At 36.4% G+C, this 21892-nt stretch overlaps 1 protein-coding gene across 1 annotated transcript in view; it reads right to left on the bottom strand.

The window, feature by feature from the left end:
* Positions 1 to 21477, bottom strand: part of LOC127386336 (collagen alpha-1(XXVIII) chain-like) — a 32113-nt gene extending 10636 nt beyond the window's left edge. The window contains exons 1-22 of the mRNA XM_051623211.1: positions 21306 to 21477; positions 19930 to 20498; positions 18235 to 18255; positions 16723 to 16782; positions 15953 to 16006; positions 15606 to 15650; positions 15229 to 15255; positions 14887 to 14931; positions 14386 to 14430; positions 13697 to 13750; positions 12832 to 12900; positions 12073 to 12141; positions 10265 to 10333; positions 8138 to 8206; positions 7630 to 7698; positions 7468 to 7536; positions 6225 to 6293; positions 4917 to 4988; positions 4250 to 4318; positions 2891 to 2962; positions 1956 to 2024; positions 1480 to 1548 (exon numbers count right to left, since the gene is read on the bottom strand). Of these exons, the coding sequence (XP_051479171.1) occupies positions 1480 to 1548; positions 1956 to 2024; positions 2891 to 2962; positions 4250 to 4318; positions 4917 to 4988; positions 6225 to 6293; positions 7468 to 7536; positions 7630 to 7698; positions 8138 to 8206; positions 10265 to 10333; positions 12073 to 12141; positions 12832 to 12900; positions 13697 to 13750; positions 14386 to 14430; positions 14887 to 14931; positions 15229 to 15255; positions 15606 to 15650; positions 15953 to 16006; positions 16723 to 16782; positions 18235 to 18255; positions 19930 to 20498; positions 21306 to 21465 (1914 nt within the window). The 5' untranslated portion in view covers positions 21466 to 21477. The remainder of the gene's footprint in view (positions 1 to 1479; positions 1549 to 1955; positions 2025 to 2890; positions 2963 to 4249; positions 4319 to 4916; positions 4989 to 6224; positions 6294 to 7467; positions 7537 to 7629; positions 7699 to 8137; positions 8207 to 10264; positions 10334 to 12072; positions 12142 to 12831; positions 12901 to 13696; positions 13751 to 14385; positions 14431 to 14886; positions 14932 to 15228; positions 15256 to 15605; positions 15651 to 15952; positions 16007 to 16722; positions 16783 to 18234; positions 18256 to 19929; positions 20499 to 21305) is intronic.
* Between the last annotated feature and the right edge of the window lie 415 nt (positions 21478 to 21892).

The raw sequence follows: 21892 nt of genomic DNA, 5'->3' as shown, positions 1-21892 counted from the left end.
CTTCTGCACATGCTGTATGTTTGTCTGATGAGACAAAGGGCAGGGGACAACAGTGTTTTTTGTGGCCAATTTAAAAATGTTATTTTATATCACAAGGTTCCTGTCTGGTTTTGTTGTTCCAGAATTGTGTATGCTGTGGAACCTTCTTAAAGCTATTGAATATAACAGGAACTTCCTATTGGAGATGTAAAATTAAGCTACTTTCATGGATCCAAATATCTGGATTATCTCAGAAACAGATTTACCATGGCAACTAAAAGTACCCTAACCCTCTCAAGCCATAGTGGACAGTGCAGTGAGTTGCTTCAAGTTTCAGCTGGATGGATGATCAAGGTTGTATTTGTCCCTGCAGCTACCAAAAATACGGGGATGCGTAACAGTGGCAAGCAAAGGCCCCTGCAAAAACAATTTTAAAACACTGTTGTACAGCTTAGTGCAGATGTGTGTCTGAGTGAAGCAACACCAAAACCACTATTACTGACAAAGACAGCAAGAAGTTAAGTCACAGAAACATGCACTGTCATGTAACTGAAAGAGCTGTGGAGGCTCAAGGCTGAGGAAGAGAGACTTGCAACTCGGAGCAAAGGACCTGCTTCCAGTTGTTTGATTCCTGTTGGATTCCCAGAAATAGGACAACAGTTCTCTGAATTAACTGAACTATACCAGAGAAGTACATGATTCTATCATCATCATCTCTTCCTGATGAAAAGAAATGTAGAGATACTGAAAACCATTAACTGAGATTGTTACATGTTTCTCATGCTTCTGATACTGTGTTCAATTCAGTCAAAGAACAAGAGAGAAGGGCTATACTCAAAAGTCCTGTCGAATTCACAGAGTAAAAAAAAAAAAAAAAAAAAAGGAGGGGGCTGGATCTAGTTTAATTTGAGAAGTAGACGTTTCTATGTCTCAAGTTTCTTGATGTTCAGACAAAATCAGCCGTGGAATGAAGAGTGGCTTACAAAAGTATCTATGTAACACTTGAGGCAATACTAGAGAAGTGCTGGAGAGAAGTCCTTGGAGATTAGCTATTTGTTCATGTTTTTCTTCCCCTGTTAAGGCATGTCTTCCTCCATTGCCAGTTTGGCCCATGTGCTGAGATCTTTTGGAGTCTGTGGATTACCCTGTGTCAAAATTAGGAATTATTTTCCTAATGCTTTTCCATCTGAGAAAAATTATCTGTGGTTGACTGTTGTAAGCACATAAACAGTTCTCTCATATTTACTCCTCTTTGGTTGAAACTGGTCCATTTTCTCCTGGCTTTCTGCCATGTGAAAGCTTCTGGTTCATGGCTTCTGGAAGATTGACCACCCATGGTTTTCTGGCTCTGCAAATCCTTTTATTCTGCTAGTGCTGTGTGACATACATTTTCAGAACTATGGAACACTTGGCCATCCTAGGTGATTTGCTATTGCTTCACTGAAATCCTGTCTTATTTTACCATTCTATCAGAAATTAGTTTACCAGCTTAGGAGCTACCTTTGCCCCAGGAAGCCCAAAACCTGGTTCTCCAATTGGTCCAGCAAGACCAGGTAACCCAATGTCACCCTGCAATGAAGAAAATATGTACTCTAGTTACATATTTTACTAAACACCAATCACAGACTATGGTTTTTTTATTTCTTTCTTGCAAATTTATGTATATCAAATGTAATAGCTAATTTTATTTATTGCTATTGCAAGCATTAAACACCAAAAGCAGAAGAAAGAAAAGTGTTTTGATATCCAAGGTTATCTAAAACAAAGAAATGGATATAGGCAGGCCACAGCTCAAGCTGTTAATACCAGGGCATGGTGGTAACTAGACTGAATACAATCCATAAATCTGTTAATAGGAAAGAAGACATTTTAGTTGACATATTAAGGCTGAAATTACTTAAATGAATAATAGCATGGCCTCCTTCTTTATTTTACCCTGTGTTTACAAGCACTAGGAACTGGAGTGTGGATGTTACCTTTGGTCCAGGCACAGCTCTTCCAGGAGGACCTGGCATTCCAACACGTCCTGGTGCACCAGGCTCTCCCTGCAATGAAGGAAGGAGAGCAAAAACGATGGATTTTTCTGAAAGTGAGCATGAGCTCACAATGAAAACATTGATGCAATTATTTCTAATATTCCATTCAAATTCTATTAGAATTTCTAATGTTGTATATGGAGTAAAATCTAAATATTTGAAAAACTGATAACAAGCATGGTTTTGATTTCTCAATGGAAATGAGATTCTTCTCAGTCACTGCACTAATATTTTTTATTAGAAATCTCTGGTTTTAGTGTATTCAAGACTTGGTTCAGCACTCATAGCTTCCTGCCCAGCTATATAGATAAATTGAAACCATATATATTTTTCTGTTAGATTTTTAAAAATACTCCTTTTAGTGTACATTTTACCCCTTTTTCTTTTCCTCTTATGTGGAAGTACATACTCTTGTGTGTCTAAATAGCAAAAACCTTGATAAGAAACTGGAGGACAAAACTGGAGTAGCCTTTCTCTCACTTTCAGAGAGTTCTGTGTATTTGAATAGAAACTCCAAATCCATAAAAGAATATCAGCCATGAGTCTGTGTAAGGGAAATGTGTATATGCCATACACCATACTATCATCCCAAATATTTCAGCATAAAAATACCAGCATTAGTGTCCCTTAACTTTTTCCAAACCGACAGGGAAACAATACAGTAAATGCAAAGCATTTTTAAAAACACTTCTAATTGTTTGTAGGGATCATAGTGTGTCTTGCTAAGAGAAGCCTTAGCTGATTTTTTTTTTTTAATAATTTTTAAGAAGCAAGTTAATTCCAGGACACTTGTTTCTGAGTAAAAGCTACTGAGATCTAGAGCAAAACACAGCTTTGGTGGTTATTTAACACAGATAATGTGATAATAAACCTACTTTAGCTCCAGCAGGTCCAGACACTCCTGTTGGTCCTGTTAGTCCACGTACTCCTCTCTGGCCTTGGTCGCCCTACAAAAATCGAGAAGACATGTCATACATTAAATAATATTAAGAATGTGTTGACTGAAAGAAATTGCAAGTATCAGTGAAAAATAGTGAAGTTCTATCTTGTAGATGGTGCACATGAGCTGTTCCTATTGCCTTCACTAGGAAGTCAGTTAATTCTGCTCAGTAATTGCCCAGTTATGGATTTATACAGTTAAAACTACAAAGATTTATTCTGAAAATAAGTTAAGTGACTTAGCAGTGAATACTGTGAAAAAAATAAGAACCAAAAGGTGTCTTAAAGATTGCATCCTTGAAGCTGAAAAATAAGTAATTACACAAAGAAGATACTATCTAAGAGAAATAATAAAAACAGGAAAAGATAATACAGTTACTTTTTTATTTTTCAAAGGCAAATAGGGCAAATCAGTTGACCATGGTGCCTTCTCTGATTGATCAGCTTATAGTTCTAGGTGGAAAAAGCAAATAATAGATAGTGTAAAGTTTGTAAAGGGATAATAGCTATTTAAGCATATTATTATGCTGTAATCATTAAAAAAAAAATAAAAAATGAAACAACCAGAGTCCAGAATGAGTCCAGAATAATTCTAAAAAAGTTCCAATATAGTAATTAATTTTTGTGCTGCATCATGTCATCTGCATGTTTCCCCTGCCAAAGTAATATGAAAACAGGGGAAAGCCTTGATTTTGCTTCCTGTTTTTTATCTCTTCCAACTTCATGCAACTGTGATACTTAATATCTTTATTTCTCTTCTATTGTGACATTTAATCCCTGTATGTCTTGTCCAGTGTCTTGGACAACTGTTCCTGCAATTTCCAGTGTCTTTAATTCATAGGATACAGGTGTTGGTATGAGAAACCAGAATTACTTCTCCATCTGTGAATTGGTACAGAACACCAGTACAAGAGCCAGAACCGAAAAGATGGGCCCATTTATTCCTTCTAAGCGAAGTAGCATTCCCAGTTAGCTCCCTGTGAACTTCTTGGACCAGATACTACCACAGGTACTGGAAACTGTGAGCCACTGAACTGAAAAAGATGTCCTGGGTGGTCTTTTATGAACTTAATTATTTTAAAGTTGTTTTAGGCTGAAGCTGAAATAAGCTCTGCAGTTAACCTTTTTCAGAAGCACTAATAGATTATAGAATAACACTCATAGGTTACATAGAATAGGTTACATTCCTTGAGGTATATTTCTTTATAATAAACCAGAAAAAAAGAGAAGGCTTTGACAAACCTGTTCATCAAACGTTACAATTTTGAATGTCACCTTTAGTAAGAAATTCTCACCTTTTCACCCTGTATTCCAATACCTGGAGCACCATCAGGACCTCTAATACCAGGTAACCCTGGTTCACCCTGGAACAGAAAAATCAAAGCAACATTTCAGAGAACTGCATAGACATGGTGCAAGATCAACTCTGTATTCACTTGAAGCTCATTAAAATCATAGACCTTGTAGAGTCTATGGCAAAAGTCCTACTGATGTCAGTGGGCCCAGATTTTCTTCCCATTTTTAGAAGCAACCATTGTAACACAGAGTGGAATGCCTGAAGTAGCATATTTCCTTAGTGATGGCTGAAAACTCTGAGTGTATAATCTTTAAACATTTGGGGTTTCTGATTCTAGGGAAATACCATACTTGGAAGGCTAAGGTTGCCTGTAGCCATTTTAGTGTTTCCCTGCTGAGCTGCAGGTCATTTGGTGGATTAAAAAAAGTCAACAACTGTGAACAAGTTAAGATCCCGCCCCGCCCCCCCCCCCCCCAAAAAAAAAATTCTCTAAAAAGTCTAAAGTATGTTTTAATTTTTTATTTTTTTTTTTCCCCCACTGAAAAATGTGCTACTTTTCCCCTTGTCCATAAACACATTGTCTTCTAGGTTTGGGTATCAGCACAGCAACAACAGCAGAAATGCTTAGAGGGAAGCAGGTAGACTGCAGACAGAGATGAACCAACCTTTTGTCCAGGGGCTCCATCTTCTCCTGGAAGACCAGGCAAACCTGCAAGTCCTGAAGGGCCTGGCTCACCCTAACATCAATAAAAAGTAAGTCCTATTAGATGCAGACTTGGTACTATCCTATCTCTGAATCAAGGAAATCTATTTTTGAAAGTTTATGAAACAGCATAAATATATTTATAGCAAACATCTATGCATATGAACCCAATTCTTGCATTTTTTTATAAAGACAACTCTCATGTATCTGGCACTATCCTACCATCTGATTGTTTGAACGGTCCATTTTTATCTATGCTATTATTATTATTATTATTATTATTATTATTATTATTATTATTATTATTATTATTATTATTATTATTATTATCATCTATTAACTATCTAGCTCATTCTTAAAAAATAATGTAACTGTTTCATTTAGTGGCAGCATTTGAAGTGAAATTCAGATGACTGTGACATGATTGACTTGTTGAGTTGAAATTGACATCTTGAGTGCAAATCTATTAATGGCTGTGTAATTGTCATTGGCCTATTTATATAAAGTTTGAGAGCCTGACCTGGTTTTAGATGAAGTGAGTTCATTTGGGGTCAGATGGGTTCACACAGCATTACCATGTTTTTGTGTTTTTTCCTTTGCTTTTCCAACCCCTGTCTCAAATCCCTAACAATCAAGAGCAGAACCAGGACAGCCCCATGTCTTTCCACTATCACATAAGTACTTTTTCATCTATTCCCATATTTTATGTTAATCTGGTTGTTAATGACATAGGGAATAGCTAATATCTTGGTCACTTTAACACTGAGATAATCTGGCTACAGCTTCCTCTCCTCTAAACAAGTGTGCACAAGTCTCGTAGCACAGCTTGTTTCCCATATGAAGGTGTGAGGATATAGCTGCTGCTCTGCTTACATCCAAACCTGTATGACAACGGAAGGAGCATCACAGTCTCCTTCACTAGCTCTGGTAATAGCTTAGTTTACACTAGAAACTGCTAGTTCTGGCAACAGTTTAATATTCTGGATGGTTTTCTGGACAGAGCTGTAGGTGAGCTGACTTGAGCATGGGTGAGGCATGTGGAAATTTTCAGTTACAATAGATCTTACTGCTTTTGTACAGTACTGGTGTAATTAAAATGTTCCCATTTGTGGAGGTTATTTAATTTCTGTGTTAAAAATTTTGAAGACTAAAACCCTAAATTCTATTTATAAATGTATTTTTAAATGCCTACATGAAGGATACTTAGGAAACACAAGTTTCAAATCTGAATATATAAATAAATTAAATAATTCCTCTATTAACAATGTACCTTAGAACCAGGTTCTCCAATACCTCTTTCTCCTGGCACTCCAGTCTCTCCTGGCAAGCCTTGTTCACCCTTAAGTAGAAATTATTTTTAGCAGCATTATCATATAAAATATAAATGCATATTCTTTGTTGCTTATATGTCAGGAAAGTTTAGTATGATATTGTCATTAGTATGATGTGTTAAATCCTGGTCACAAAGATTGGGAATCTGCAGCATGTTTTGAGCTGTCACCTAAAAGTTGTTGGTGGAAATGGGTGGAAATTATTATTGCTGTAAATCTATAAGTATATTGCCCTGTAAATATTTCTTGCCCAAGTAGCTGATATTTCAGGAGCTTGTCTGACATCCACAGACAATTCACCCTTCTCTCTTTTTTTCAGGGATAAAGCATATCCCTGCATAATACTTAAAATGTAAGAGGTGACCTCTGATGCTGTAAAATACTTTACTTGGCACGGACCCTTGACCCACTGACACCTTTTGTTCCTTTATACTATGCTTTAATAGCCTTCAGTCACTCAGAACTTAATTTGTTGCCCCTTTCAGTAAATCACTTTAAATTTCCATTCCAAACACTTCCAAGAGTGATGTCTTTCATTAACAGTTCTGTATTTTGCCAATCAGTCAAGGCTAAATTATTCTAACAGTTTTCCTTAACAAAGGTAATCTTGGTTATACCTTGGACAATTTTTAACTGTGAGATACAGTAAATACACAAAGTCTGGTGAGACAACAGGCAGCAGAAGTAATAAGGAAGGCAGCCAATCTGTAAGTTATGTATGTCTTTTTCTGGAATGGAAACAGTACAGAGAGGATAAAATATTATATTGAAATTTTTGTGGTTTTCTGTGTTAAGTGCAACTACTTTTTGGAACTTATTCCCTGCACCTGTACCTGATATGATGAAACTGCAAGTTCAAGGCAGACAACCTTTTCTATGGAAATGTATTGAACAAAGTGCAGTTCACTGCCTGATATGTAGTACCTCAAAGGTTTTGTGATGAGCCAAGCCGAAACCTAAATATATAGCTATGGCATAGGTTTATTAAGGCTTTTCAGTGCAGAAGTATCTGCTGTACTGTTTAATAATATTAATAAAGAAAATAATTTCCTGCAGCTATGTCAATACTTAGATTGGTGTTCAGCACTTTAACTTAAAGCATAAGGACAGAGACCATTTCTTAATCAGGAAACATAACAGTAAAAACAGCACAGTAGCTTTTACTTCAGAAAATTCCCTAACCTTTGGTCCAGGTAGTCCCTGTCCTGGTAGCCCTCTAGAGCCGGGTGGTCCCTTTGGGCCCTCCACTCCCTGAAAATATTAGTTAAGTAATTATTAAATATATTTTCTGTTAGTACACATTTAAGTGTGGTGAGAGGGGTGAGGGGGAAGTGAAAATTGCACCTTCTCTCCTTGAATTCCAATTCCAGGTAATCCAATTGGCCCAGGTAAACCAGGAGGACCGAATTCACCCTGGCAAACAAAGTACAACTGCTTAGTTGTGTAAAGACACAGAAACAATCTGGAAATGTTCCTGTGCTAGTACTTGTTGACTTAACCTCTCCTTAAGTCAGAAGCTGGGCATCTGACCTTTTTATCTTTCATATATGCATTTGTTCCCTGCTGGCTCAGTTGCCAACAACTGCTAGTCACTTTTTCCCTTTCTAAACCTTAACTTTCCCACAGAATCAGATGCTTTTTGTAACATTTCCTATTTTAATATAAAGGGATGTTAAAATAAGTTGGGAGAGTGTATTTGGCATAAATCTCTCTACAAAATACCCTATTATCCAGGGCTTATTGTGGGTTCCTTGCCTCATTACACCTTTTGTAGTGAGTATCAACCCTGTATTCTCTGTATTATGTAGATTTATTGGCACTTTGTTAATCCCCTGGTGTATTTACTGCTCACCTTTTCACCTTTTATGCTGATGCCTGGAAGTCCACGAGGGCCTTTTGGTCCATCAAAGCCACGTTCTCCCTACATGAAAATATAATGTGTTGTTAACTGTAGAAACACACAGCTGTTTTCTGAGGTAACCAGAGACACTGTTTGCTCTTTCAGCATAAAAACCTAAATGAGAAGAACCAGAAGGTAGCTCCTGGATCTGTTTTCCAGGATACCAAAGAGGTCATATTTTCAAATTACCTTGCCCTGCAGTTTGAAATTGCTGATGACAGAGCTGAACAAGCTTATTTTTATCTTTCTGCCACCTTGATTGCTTACAGTCCTGTCCTGCTTCCCCTCAAATCAATGGCAAAACCACAACTGATTTAAATGTCAGGAGGGCTGAATAATGAGACTAACTGAAAGCTGAATTCTGCTTACTTGTCTCATGGGTCAATTTCAATGAAGTATGGAAACGAGGATCTTGGTCTCCCTAAGAATTTTGCCAGAATAAAGATCAGGTCAAACTGTATAGTTGTAGAAGTCCATCTGTAAATATTGTTGTCTTTCTAAATGTTTATTTACAGTACAGTAGTCTTGGAGAAAATGCAGATTACTAATAAGAACACAAATACTGTGTTTTCTTGTACTTCTGTTAATAAAACATGTAGAAACAGATCTTAGCTTGTGTAAATTGTCACAGAATCACGCAAGGCAATGAAGTTATGGCCCAGACAGGTCTTTTCTCATGATAGTAACTAATCTCATCATTGTAACTTTGACTGAAATACATTGTGTGGATTTCTGTTCAAAATATAATTCTTTACTCCTGATGCTTTAGCACACCTGCCTTAATTTTCCTTTTTACTGAACTGTGAGCTTGTAGCAAAAATGTTTCTGAAGAAAGCAACTGCAAAGTTTGCTTTAGATTAACAAATCACCTGATTAAAATGTGTTTAAAACCAGAGAGCTGTCATACTTGGCAGCCATAAATAGGATTAGAGATAAATATAAACTCTGTTGATACATGCTGGCTCCAGGTCAGACTTGGTGGTAAAGAGTAGTACTTTTTTTATAGAATCAAGAGTTCCAATAATGCTGGGAGAATTCCACTTAGATTATTTTATTCTATCTCAATTGCTCAATAGCTTTGGTTAGATTATGCATTCTTCTGTAGTTGTTCCCACTGTGCATTGTTGCTGTGCTTTACTTACTTTACTTCCTACATTAATTGGTATTTCAGTGGCAATGGAGTGATTTCTAAATGCATTTTCTTCAAATTGTTTTTTGTTGTTGTTTTCATGCTGAGATCTGCTAAGAAAATCTAAGTTACAAACAGAAAGTTTGATAATTTATATAATTTGTCATAAAATATGTACTAGGTGTCTGGAGATATTATGTTGCTAGTAGCAGTCAGATTTAAACCTAGCTGACTACAGTATTATGCTATGCAAAATAACTGGACTTTTACTAAAGGGGCAGTTGTAGTTTGCATCTGTGAAACAGTTTTTTATTGTTTTGCCAATAAAAATTGCCTTGGTGCATGCATAAAACTGAGTGAACCATTTAGTTATTTATTTAGTTCATGTAACCAAAGGTCAAAGTGACAACTACTACTGTCATTACTTCCACTGGAACTTAAAATGAGTATCAGAACTTAAAATGAGTATCAGTACCACAGACTGAATTCAGACTTCTGCTAAAATGCATAAGCCAGTGGCTGGAGTATTAAAGAAGCTTAGAAACCTATCTCTAGTGAGAGCAATGATCTGTATATATAAAGGATTTAGAAAAAAGCAACAGTGAAAAGCTAATTTTTTCATCTAGAAATCACTTTTATAGTATTTTATTTAAGTCAGATGCCTGAGGCTGTTTTAAAATTATAGCTGGAATTCTTCTCAGGCTTAGATACCACAAAAAAAGTGTCACGTGCATTAAATACCAGCTTTACAGGCCCCAAAGGCTAGCTGTGCCTAGAAGTCATGTTTGGTTCAACTGAATTCTATGAAAATATTTCAGGTTAATTGATGCCAAATTTTAATATTAATTTACAAGGTACTTTCTCACATTCCCATGTCTGCTATGGACTTGTTTTGACATGCACTCATTTAATGGTGCTGCTCTGGTCTTAACACCCTTCAACTGCTGTACCTTTGCTCCTGGAAGCCCTTCTCCTGGTGAACCTCTTTCTCCTTGAACACCTTGTGGTCCTTGAGGCCCCTGTTAACATAAGTTTAAAATGGCTTAGAATATGTATTAATCACTCAAATCATCAGCAGTATGTTCTATGTCATTGCCAGTTTTAAGCATGTCTTTAAATGTTGGTGTAGTTATAACCTGTTAAAAATAACAAAGTAATATGATATTCACAGTGCATAAATGATCATTCTAGCCTGCAGCAACAACAAGGCAGACAGTTTTACATTTCTGGTTACTAATGAATCACAGGTTATGTAACTGAAATTACCATTCTTTATACTTCTGAAATCTTCACTCCATAAACTTTAGTTTCATTTACAAATTGTTACTAATCTTTATTAATATATCAGTACAATCATGAGAGACAGGAAGAGAACCAGATTAAGGACCATGCAGAGTAGTACTGAAGAATATGTAGCTGTAGAGAGATCTGACTGTAATTCTTGAGGAGAATAATAGCATGCCCTTCCTTTTTTGAAAACAGATATGGTAGGAATACAAGGAGGTAAGACAGCTACAAGCTTTCATTAAATGATAGTCCAAAACCTGTGTGTATTGAGCCTGCTTCACAGTGTTTTCATGCATCTGTTTTTGTTCCTCTGACTGATTCCTTGTGATAACACACACATCACAGAATGCTGGTAGATTTGGCTCTGCATAACCTAAATATACTTCTGCTTTAGAATAATGCCTAGTTCTTACATAATTACACTACATTCAGCCATAAAAAGAAAACTGTTTTGAAGCAAATACACTTAAAAGTAAATTTTCAAAAAGCCTTTAGTGTTTGTTGTTGTTGTTGTTTTTTTTAATCAGAATCTCTTGTTATACCAGTACAGCTGTTGTGGCTAAACACAGGCACATTTCCCCCCAAAAGTGGCTCTTTTCTATAAGCTGTTATTGGAGAGACTCAGGGAGGTTTACTGCCCCACTTTGACTGACTCACAGAGGAATGCTCTTTGGGCTCTTCAACAAGAACTCCCTCCTCTCCAGTGGTGCATTTTCAAGCAGGTTTGAGATCAGTTAGTTCAGTTACCAACCATTGTTCTGTTTTTCATGGGAGCTCCTCTTTTGAAATCTTTCTTTGTCATTGAGGAAAAGCTACTCATAAAAAAACAACACAAAATTTCCCTTGTGGTTGCACAAGGGGCCTTTCATCCAGGTGATGAAAAATTAATTTGAGTCTGCTGTATTGTAAATAACTCAGTAAAAGGAGCTGTCCAGTGCTTTGAAAAAAAACATTCATAAAATTTGCCTATGGATTTTCTGAATTACCACTAAGAGGTTGAGTTTACAACTTCCTGGATGACTTGCACAATCCAAGTGGCTTTATGGAGGTTGTTTTATGTATGACTGTTTCTAATGTTACTGTGATTGAAGTGGAGTCTCTCCCTCAAAGCCATGTTGATATTAGTGTTCTAATGATACTGAAAAGCAGTCAACTTTGAAGTTGCCACATGTGGATTTGAATCTATTAGGGAACAGATTTATTTAAATATTTATGTGGTTTTGCATAAGGTGTTATTTTTTTCATAGCTGTTTTGGAGACTAAGATAATTAGAAAATTTAAGGAATTGGAAACATTTCTGGTTTATTGAGGGAAATGAAAGTCAGACAATGTAGTATCAGTGAGAGTGAGAACTAGTGGAAAAAAGAAAGGAGATGGTATCATTTAACACACATATATGCCTTTTAATAGAGAAGCACTGTGAGTTTTTTTCCTTTCTGTCCTCTTCTCACCAAATAAAAAATAGACATACCATAAGTCCTGGCTCACCAACTCCAGGTGGGCCAACAGGGCCTGGTCTTCCTGTCAAACCGGTGTCACCCTTCAAACAAAGATGTATTTTGAAAATGCCAGGTTTAGGTGTTTGTATGTGTGCAGCATACAACAACTTATTAGACATCCTGTGCTTGAAATATTTGATGTAGGAGAATACAGGAATGGGAGCTAAAATGTGAGCATCCTCAGAGTCATACAATATGCAAAGCCCAACAGACATTGAACTAGTGCAGTTTCATAGTATTAGGGGACAGCCTCAATTCTGCATTTGAGAAGACAATGTTGAATCTAAACAGTTAATTATTCCCATAATATTCCTAGTATGTTATGTATCAATTATTGTCCCCTTCCATGAGATCGGTATTTCTATCATAGAGTTTTATTTATGCCAGTCATCCAAATGAACCAGCTTGTTTTTCACAGGATGATTTTTGTTTAAGACTATGCATTCATTTTTACTTAGCCATACACTGCAGGCATTGAATTATGTCAAGCAAAAAAACAACTGTAAAGAAGTCCTTTAAAGTACATACTTAAAATGTACTTTTTTTTTTCTTTCCCCCCCCCAAAAAAAAAAAAAAAATGGCTTTAATCAGCATACAAAATACCTTTCCAGTACCATAAAAACAGCATTTGGGGGCTTGAAGTTTCTCATGTATGAGCAAGTATATAATCTCAGATGTCTTTGTCCTTTTCCTACAATACATGTAATATAGAAGATGAGAGATGCTTGTACCTTTGGGCCTGGAAGTCCTATTCCAGTCTCTCCAGGCAAGCCAGGTGGCCCAGGGAGACCTCTGTCACCCTTTTCAGAGAATGAAAAAAGAAACAATTCTGCTTATAAATTGGTGTTTAGGAAAGCCAGTTTAACTCCGTAAATTATTTTTTTGTATATTCTTAATTTCAGCCCATTGGAATTGTCTTACACAGTACTTCATCTGTTCACCCTTTCAATGCTTCAGAATTCCCTTTATTAAGGGCATAGATATTTCCTGCACTAAGTGATAGTACATTATACAAAAGGAAGAATTTTTTCTTTCATGTGCGATATAAGCAAACAATATTTTCTGTTTACAGAGGAGACTGGATCTTGCAGTGAAGCAAGTGGGTGATTTCTGTGGCCCTATTTCAGAGAGCCTATTGCAAGACTGTGTCCTGAGTTGCACTCATCCTCATGACTTTCAGGTGTCTTCTCTGAGCATCAGTAAATAGTGGGACTAGTAACTTCGAGTTGTAGAATTCTTGGGAAGAATGTACAGTTTCAAGAGCAGAGTTTGTTTGATATTCCAGACAGAATTCCTGCTTGGCACTTAGGGAAAAAAAGTAGTTTTAAATTGAAAACTGAAGAAACGCAATGCCACACTGCTGGTTGCGAGGAAAGATTGGAGCGTGATTTGGATCTGAATCAAATACAAAGAGCAAATGAAGACCTTTTTTAGGAACCTTGTAGAATAAAAAGAGTATATGATTTGCTAAGCCTATCACATTAAACTGCATCCCCTACAAGAAGTGTATGTGTATAAGGATAAAAGAATTTTTGTTGTGAGGCTGTATCAATACCTCTTAAGATTAAGAGAGAGAAGAAATAATGCAGTTCTTGCCTTTGATCCTTGCAAGCCTTCAGGCCCTTGATCTCCAGATTGTCCTTGTGGACCCTTTTAAAACAAGAGTGGCTTTAATGAGATTTTTCTAGCTTTCAGAACAATGGCACCTTGAAAAACAATCTCTAATTTGCTGTAGTCTGCATGAAAATATGAGTTATAAGCATTTCAGAACTGAAGCTTGCTTTCTGATGCATGGATAGATTCAGCTGCTCAACTCAGTTGGAGTTCAGCCCGGTAATCAGGGGAGAGAATTTGGCTCTCCCTTTACTTGAACACAATTAAAGGCAATCTATAGTCAAGATTTACTGAAATGTCTAACTGGGTAAGCTTCTTGGCCTTCAGTCCAAGAATACTGGGATGAGAAGAGACTAAAATGTTTCCATGTACTTCTGTGAGACAATGTAATAATGGGAAATGAGTGATTTTGTTTTTATGGAACTGTATTTGCTGTGGTCCTTGAGACCAAATTAATTACAAGGATGATTTATTTGTCTAGCCTGCTCCTTCAAATTCATGTTAATTTTGCTGTTTAAGAAGAAAGATTTTGGATGCCTTGAACTCAGTGACTCAAAGACTCCATGATGGCTGTGGTATGATATTATTTCAGAGCTTTGAACCCAGGGAACCAGGTATTGTTGTTTTTATAGTTTCTTTCTTTGTTTTTGTTTGTTTGGGGTTTTTTTTACCTGTAGCCCTCTAGTTCCTTGGGGCCCTACTGGACCTTCAGGACCCTGAAAGGAAAGTGAAAAAAAAAAAAAAAAATCTTTGTGTGTTTTTAGATTTTGTCAAAAACACTTTTAGATAACTTTGTACTAAGGTATCTTATTTAGATATCTTTACAATAAAGTAAACGTTAAGATGAAGAGAAGCTCAGTAGCCAGCAAGTACTGAATAAATGATTTTACTGTAGTAATCAGAATACAGAGTAAGAATGAACAGAGTTAATTATCAAGGAATCCAGGATTAAACTGTTTGTTACATTTAAAATATTCACAGAAGGAGCCGAGAAAGTTACTGAAAATTGCATCCTTGCTCATTTCATTTTTTAAATTGTCAGTTGTTAATTTATCTCAGACTTAGAATTAATATTTGCCTTAAGTCTTTCACTATGGTTGTTACTCAGGGAATTGGAGTTTTTCTGTATTTTAACTGTTTCCTGAAAGCATAACAACTTGATGGCTACTTACTCTGTCTCCTTTTATTCCTGGGATTCCACATTCACCTCTTTCACCCTGGAAAGGAATAGGAATAAATATTTATGATATAAATTGAGCATATAATCCTTATTCTTTGGGTGCTATAGTTAAAAAGCTAGGTGTTACTCTATTCATGATATATTATAGCAGTTGTGCTTTAAGCTCATTGGGGAAGGGACACATCTTCTATTAGAGCTTGTGCAGCATTTGATAAGATTATGTTATTGTTCATTACTAGTATTTATAAGAAATATGGCACCATATATAATAAATAATAATAATAACAACATCAAATCTCTATGTGTAAGCAGAAGTTTTGACTAAAAGTAGTACCTTCTCTCCTTTATATCCAGATTTTCCCTGGGAAAATAAAAAAAGCAAAGCAGGTTGTGAGGATACATAACCCAAATTTAAGAATGTGAGTATGGGCGCTGTTGACATTCTGCTCTCTCTAGCAAAACAGCATTTTAGGTTATAATGAATAGCTAGGTAGAAAAGGTGATTTCTGATAAACATGGCAGTATGACTGTAAATACTGGATCTACTGGTCATCTCTTATTAGATAATATTTTCTAGATTATTCATAAGAAGGAATTATTCATTTTCTTGAGGCAATGATAATGTTTTCAGTACATCTAGCATTCATGAATCATTAGCTATTAGAAACACTGGTCACTGGAAAAGAGGAAAAAAAAAAATCTTCCTTTTACCTGTATTCCATCTCGTCCTGGGATTCCATTAAGACCTGGCTCCCCCTATGAATAATCCAACATCAGGATCAGTGAAATCGGGATAACATAGTATTGTCCTGATTATCTGAGTACACATCTCAAGCCAATACAGGAAGCATATCAGCTTACTTTTTTTACACTCTGATGATTTTATAGGATAAATATAAGATTTTAATTTGTAAAGAATCTTAGTCATTACTACAACTAAAGAAAGCATATGAAGTTTAAGACATTCACAGGTGAAAAGTTCATGGGCGCTATTAGGATAGTCTTTCCACATTGATGAAGTACCAAATCTTTCATCTAAATATGAATAATCACATCACCTTTGCTCCTTTAAGGCCTGGAGCTCCATCATCCCCAGTGCGGCCCTTTTTACCCTGAAAACAACAAAATAAAATTATTATTTTAAAATATATTAGAAATTATTTTACAATATATACACTATTTTTAATATTTAGGATATTTACTTCCTTTAGAATTATTTTTTTTAATCTCTGCATTAACCATAATCTTGAAATTAATATTGGACCATTCAGCCCCAAGAATTCTTTTGGAAAAATAAACCCTGCAATTTAGATCACCAAACCTTGTATGAGGCAATCCCCTAGATTTGCTCAGGGATTCTAGTTAGAAGACTATTCTGAAAGAAGTCCAGGCTGTTTTACCCTCTTTACAAGTCTCTTGTCTCAGTTGTTCCTAGTGCTTCAGCCTCTTGCCCTCTCTCCTGTGTTCAGAGAACTTTTCAGATACTAAGGTTTGATTTGGGGCTAGTTTGATCCACCTGCTCTGACTGCAACGTGAATTTTGTTCCACACAGGAAAGTTGTTCCTTCCTGTCTTTTAAACTGCTGTAGCTAAAAGGAGAACCTCACTACATCATGTTGTTTTTGCAGAGGGAATGTCTCATGGCATTCTCACTTCTCTCTGTGCATTTCCTGCTGGTGTGACATTTCCACACAATTAACTATGGAGGACTATGTATTCAACCTTGAATTTTTATAATCTCAGATTTGAGTTTAAATTATTTCCTAAAAAAATTCCAACAATGAAATAAGTCTTGTATATCAATTATTTGAGAAATGACAGCTACTTACAGCAGGACCAGGAAGGCCTCTTTCCCCCTTCTCACAGTTACATGTGGCAGCCTGGGTACACTTTGAAGGAAAACAGTCCAAATCAGCACATTTGAATAAAGGAGTCAGAAAACACATGAACATTGCTTTTAAGTTTCTGTATGGCTAGTCTGAGTACACCAGTAATGACCAGAAGCCAGTTTAGTTACATATTTTCATAAATCTTTTAACTGGCATTTTACCACTCTTCAGGAATGTGGCCTCCTACACTTCATCCAAAAATCCGTATCATTCCTACTCCTGAAATTCCAATCATCTCCATAATGGCTTTACCTCCAAACTCCTCATAAGGTTGGTTTATTGGTGTGCTGTGTCTATGACTGTAGATCTGTTTCAATTACTAATCACTGTAGAGATAGCCAAGACAATGGGGTAAGAAAACATTATTCTTCTACTTTCCTCTACTATATGTAGGGTAGGTCATAGTTTAGCTCTATCTTGATCTATAAAGAAAACATGTTATGGGTGTATACTTTTATCTAGTTAATGCAATTATTGATAGTAGTTTCTAATTTTTTTCTTTTGTCACCTCTACCATCAAGTGTCCCAGTCAGACATCATTATGGTATGTAGATATACAATTTTTAGGATCTTTTTGAAACTTTAAAACCATTACATAATATGGAATTATTACAGATACTGGGGTTATTTTTGGAGCAGAAATAAGGGATGTTGTTTTTATTTTTTGTTTTATTATTTATTAAACCTCCACTGAGCTTGGAGATGTCTAGAAGTGAAAGGTTTAAACATCATTCTTACCTGAATATCCCAGTTACTAACAATATGTTTACCAAGGATAACATTGAATGTCTTACTACTTAAGGATTTATTTTGACAGAGAAAACTCAACATGCCATGGGAAATGAGTGAAAATTAAAATGCTTAAAATTTTGCAAACACATATATTATTTAGTGGTTTCCTTGAGATGCTCATCAGAACAGTCTTTGCCTGAGACAGCTGTATAGGACTATTTTTAAGTGGAAAGCTAACTTTATTTCCGTCAAAATGGCAGCCAGATCTACCAATGCCTGCAGTCAGGGTGACACAGTGTGGACAAACTGGAAAAGTGCAATGATGGCACACTTGGTTCGAGTTCCTTTTCTTACTATACTCTGTTAACAGAGGAACACCATTAGGGGCTACCACCACTGCACCCCATTCAGCTCTGTCATGTTTTCTTATCCACTGAGTCTGAATGACGTGCTGAGACATAATTCTCCCTCACCTGAAGATTCACACACTGTTCTTTTTTAACTTTGAAAATAAGGAGGGAAAGGAAATAGCATTAGGATAGCAAATTACAGCTCTGTCCTGCAAGTACAAAACCATGTTTTCCTTGTTGGCAGTCCTGTTAGACTCAAAATTTAACCACCTTCCTGAGCTATTAGTTTTATTGATTTATGTTTCCATATAATTGTAAATGTCTATATTAAGCAGTAGTTCTGTACAGGAAAAAAAACCAAACAACTTACCTCTTCCTCAGACAGATCTTTCTGTAAAGACAGATATTCAAAACAACATTAGAAACTTAAAGTCATAATCCAGCTCTGGGATACAGAAGGATGTTAAAATAAATTGCTTCAGTAGCTAGTTAATTAAATTGTGCAATTAACATATTAACTAGCATTAATTAATCATTTATAAGAAACATTCTAGCAATTTCTCCATTCTAAAAATTAATTTTAATAATTTCAATTCCTGTTATACATTGTTGACTGCACAAATCACCGACTCTCCTTGTTCAGCCATAAATTGCTGAAATTAGAATGATAATCAGACCTCAAACAACATAGTTAGCTAGGTATATGGGAACAATGTACCCAGACACTACACTGTTTCCAAAGTGCTCAATAGCAGCAACTCTCTAGTAGACGTGAACGATAAATACTCTATGCTGGAGAAAATGGGAAGCTGTTGTATGCGTAAAGTTAGGCACACACAAAATGAGCACAATAAGAACACCTTAGAAAAGATTTGACTTTGACAGTGATCACATGAAGTTATCATCAAATTAACTTATTATTTTTAGATGATCTCTGCAGATTAAACACCCACATACAATGCATTCCTCTCACTTTTCCCAACTGATGTTGTCTCTTGAGAGAACATAAATGTATTGATGAGCAGCAATGCAATGCACATCTCTAAAATTCACGGGTGTGCACATATAATTATGCCAAAGCCATTCTTCAAAGCAGACAGCAGCCATGTTCTCAGGAGAAGGCACCTGAGAATGGCTGCCTGTTTGGAACAGGTAAAATAAAGTGTGTTTAGTCACTTGAGAGGTGTTCACTGTGATACAGAAAACAGTGGTAGTATCAAGAGCAGTTGGGAAGGGCTATATGCAGGGAAACCAATGCAGAGTGGCCCACTATTGAAGTGAAGGAAAGACAGACAGGAAGGCCACCTTGTGTACATGCTCTAGGCCTGTATGAGAACACTTAAGTGCCAGTTTCATTGCAGAAGTCTCCTGGATATTACTTATCTTTTATATCTCTGTGCATGCTCAGATCAGGACGTCACTTGCAGCTTGTGTCACCAGATTTACAGGCTACAGAGGATGGCTTTGTCCTCCATACTTGGCAGGGAATGGTTTTTATTAATTAAATTTACATGCAGAAAAGAGGCACCCAAGCAAAATTTCAAGCTCAATTTTGACATTTCCTCTTGATTATCTGGTAGGTTTCCCATGGAAATTTAAAAATGTCTATGGCCAGATTTTATCTAAATTGACATATCTCCATTAAGGTCTACAAATTTATTTTCAATTCTGCAAGAGCTGCATCTTTTTTGGTACAAAAGGCAATGTCATGTTCCTATGTGCTATGGAAGAAAGCACTAAGGATGTAAAAAATTGGTTGGTTTTGGTTTGTTTTTTTTAAGAAAGGAGGTTTAAATTATCTTTTTTAGGAGGAAAACAGAGATAAAAATAACTTCACAACAGGTCTCTAAGTTTCCAACTTCTAATATTTTGGCTGGCAAGATCTTAATGGTGGGGAGAGAAAGGAAACCTGTATTTGAACACAGTGGTCTTATTAATGAGCGGGCCACTTTAACATGTAAAAAGTACAGGTTTCTTCAATCACATAAGCATTTAAAAATATTCAAAATAAGACCATGTTTTACGTATGTTCCTATAACTATTTAAAATCCTTTTTCACACATACCATTTCTTTGATAACCTTCTCCACAGTTTCTTTCTCCTGGAGGTTGAAAACAAACCTGGATGCTGGGACACTGGCCAGAAGCCGGAGCTTGGCAGCATTGCTAACCTCCTCAGCCACTCTGGTCATTCCCATTGTGAAAAATACAATTCCTTGGTGTTTAGCATCAGCTGTAGCTGCAAAAATATCTGGGTTTCTTGGATGGTCCACTCCATCGGTGAAGAGCACAGCTATTTTCACACTACCTGGAGTCCCTTCAGTCATGTAGAGTTGTGTGAGGTTAGTTATAGCATAAGTTGTGTAGGTGCCATGACCTATGTAGGTGATGGGAGCAATGTGGGATTTGAATGCTTCAGGACCTTTCCAGTCATGGAAACTTTGCTCTATGAAAACAGTGCTGCTGTACTGAAGTAAGGCCATCCTCCAGCTAAGGGTACGTCCAGAACTAAGCTGCAGCCTTTTCATTCCGTCTGCTGTTTCAAGTACAAATTTTTTCTGCTGTTCATGATTATAGTCCTTAGCACTTTCGGAGCTGTCCAGTAAAAAAGCAATTTCCAGAATGCAGTCCTCATCTAGAATAAATAGGTAGGCAGGTGAGTGGAGTGATTTCATACTAAATCTCATTCTACCCTTACCCTTACATGTATTTTAGGCTTCCAAAGTGGGAGTACAATTATGGAAATTTTTAAAAGCATCTGTGATGACAACTGTGAGACCCTCATGAAGATACAGAATATAGAAGCTGAGAAATTTCCTCCAGAGCAGATACCCCAAGGAATAAGAAACTGAAGGTGAGCTGATGTCATGTAGGGAAAAAAAAAAAAAAAAAAAAAAAAAAAAAAGGAATGTTGCAGTGGTTTTATGCATTCATTCTGTCCTCTTGCCTGGTGTTTCACTGACCATCCTACCAGGATGAGGACTGGAAAGGTTGAAGTCACCTACAAGAAAATTAGTCTTACTGAGTAAGAAACTGGAATGTGATTTGACAGAGCTGGATTTTGTTCCTGGTACTGACACTCAAATCCATTGACACAGAAGTTTCCACATGCAGAATCTGCTGAGTATTAATTTTCTGAACTGTTGATGACATTACTTCGAAAGAAATACAGCTATATGGGCTATTGTGACAATAACAGGCTATCAGCCATATCATAAAAAAGCTCAGAAGTAATATTTTCTGAAATACATAAAAGGGGAAGAAAAAGATGGGAGTAGAAAGATAAAACTGCAAAACTAGGGCATGTGAAAATGTAGGATGAGATAAGCCTGGATGATTATAAGCAATATCTTAGAGGGCAAGTTAGCCCTGTAGTCTGGAATCCAAATAATTGAATCAGGGGAAAGAAACCCCACACCCATTTTGAAATTCCAATATTCACCTTGATCACTTGGGCTGGGATATTTTTCTACAGTATTTGAAACAATGTGTTTAGGTTTTGGTCTTCTCAATCCATATCTTTGTTCTTCCCTGAGATTTTCTGCTAAAAACTCATGGTGTTCAAGTATCCACAAAAGCCACCAGAATCTGAAGAACATCATTTGTTTGGTTTCTGTTTCCTAAACAACACAGATAATAATACAGAAGTACAGCAGTACAAAGACAATAAAGCATTATTCAATTTTGCTTCAACAGATTGCTTAGCAGGCTGTATTTTAAAATACGGTCCCTAAAATGAGCTGATTTTATTTTATTTCGGTAAGATCTTCTCCAAAATATTTAATAAATAATACAAAGATACACACTGGCATGATTTTCAAGCATAGTGCATATAGTTCTAGCACATGACAAACTCGAGACAAACATTTTATGAACATACTTCAGTTCTCTCTCAGTGCGTGGTAGTGTTTGTACAACCAGCACTTTTCAGAAACCTTAATCTTGGCCTGTACCCATGTGGTTACAGGGTGAATCCCAAGTGTAATCCACAGGGGTGTTTTTTTAAAATCTGCTTTATCCAGAGCTGGC

This window comes from Apus apus, chromosome 6, assembly GCF_020740795.1.
Source record: "Apus apus isolate bApuApu2 chromosome 6, bApuApu2.pri.cur, whole genome shotgun sequence".
Classification (NCBI taxonomy): Eukaryota; Metazoa; Chordata; class Aves; order Apodiformes; family Apodidae; genus Apus; species Apus apus.
The sequence above is the reverse complement of the archived record's forward strand: the minus strand, read 5'-3'. Positions and strand labels throughout refer to the sequence as shown.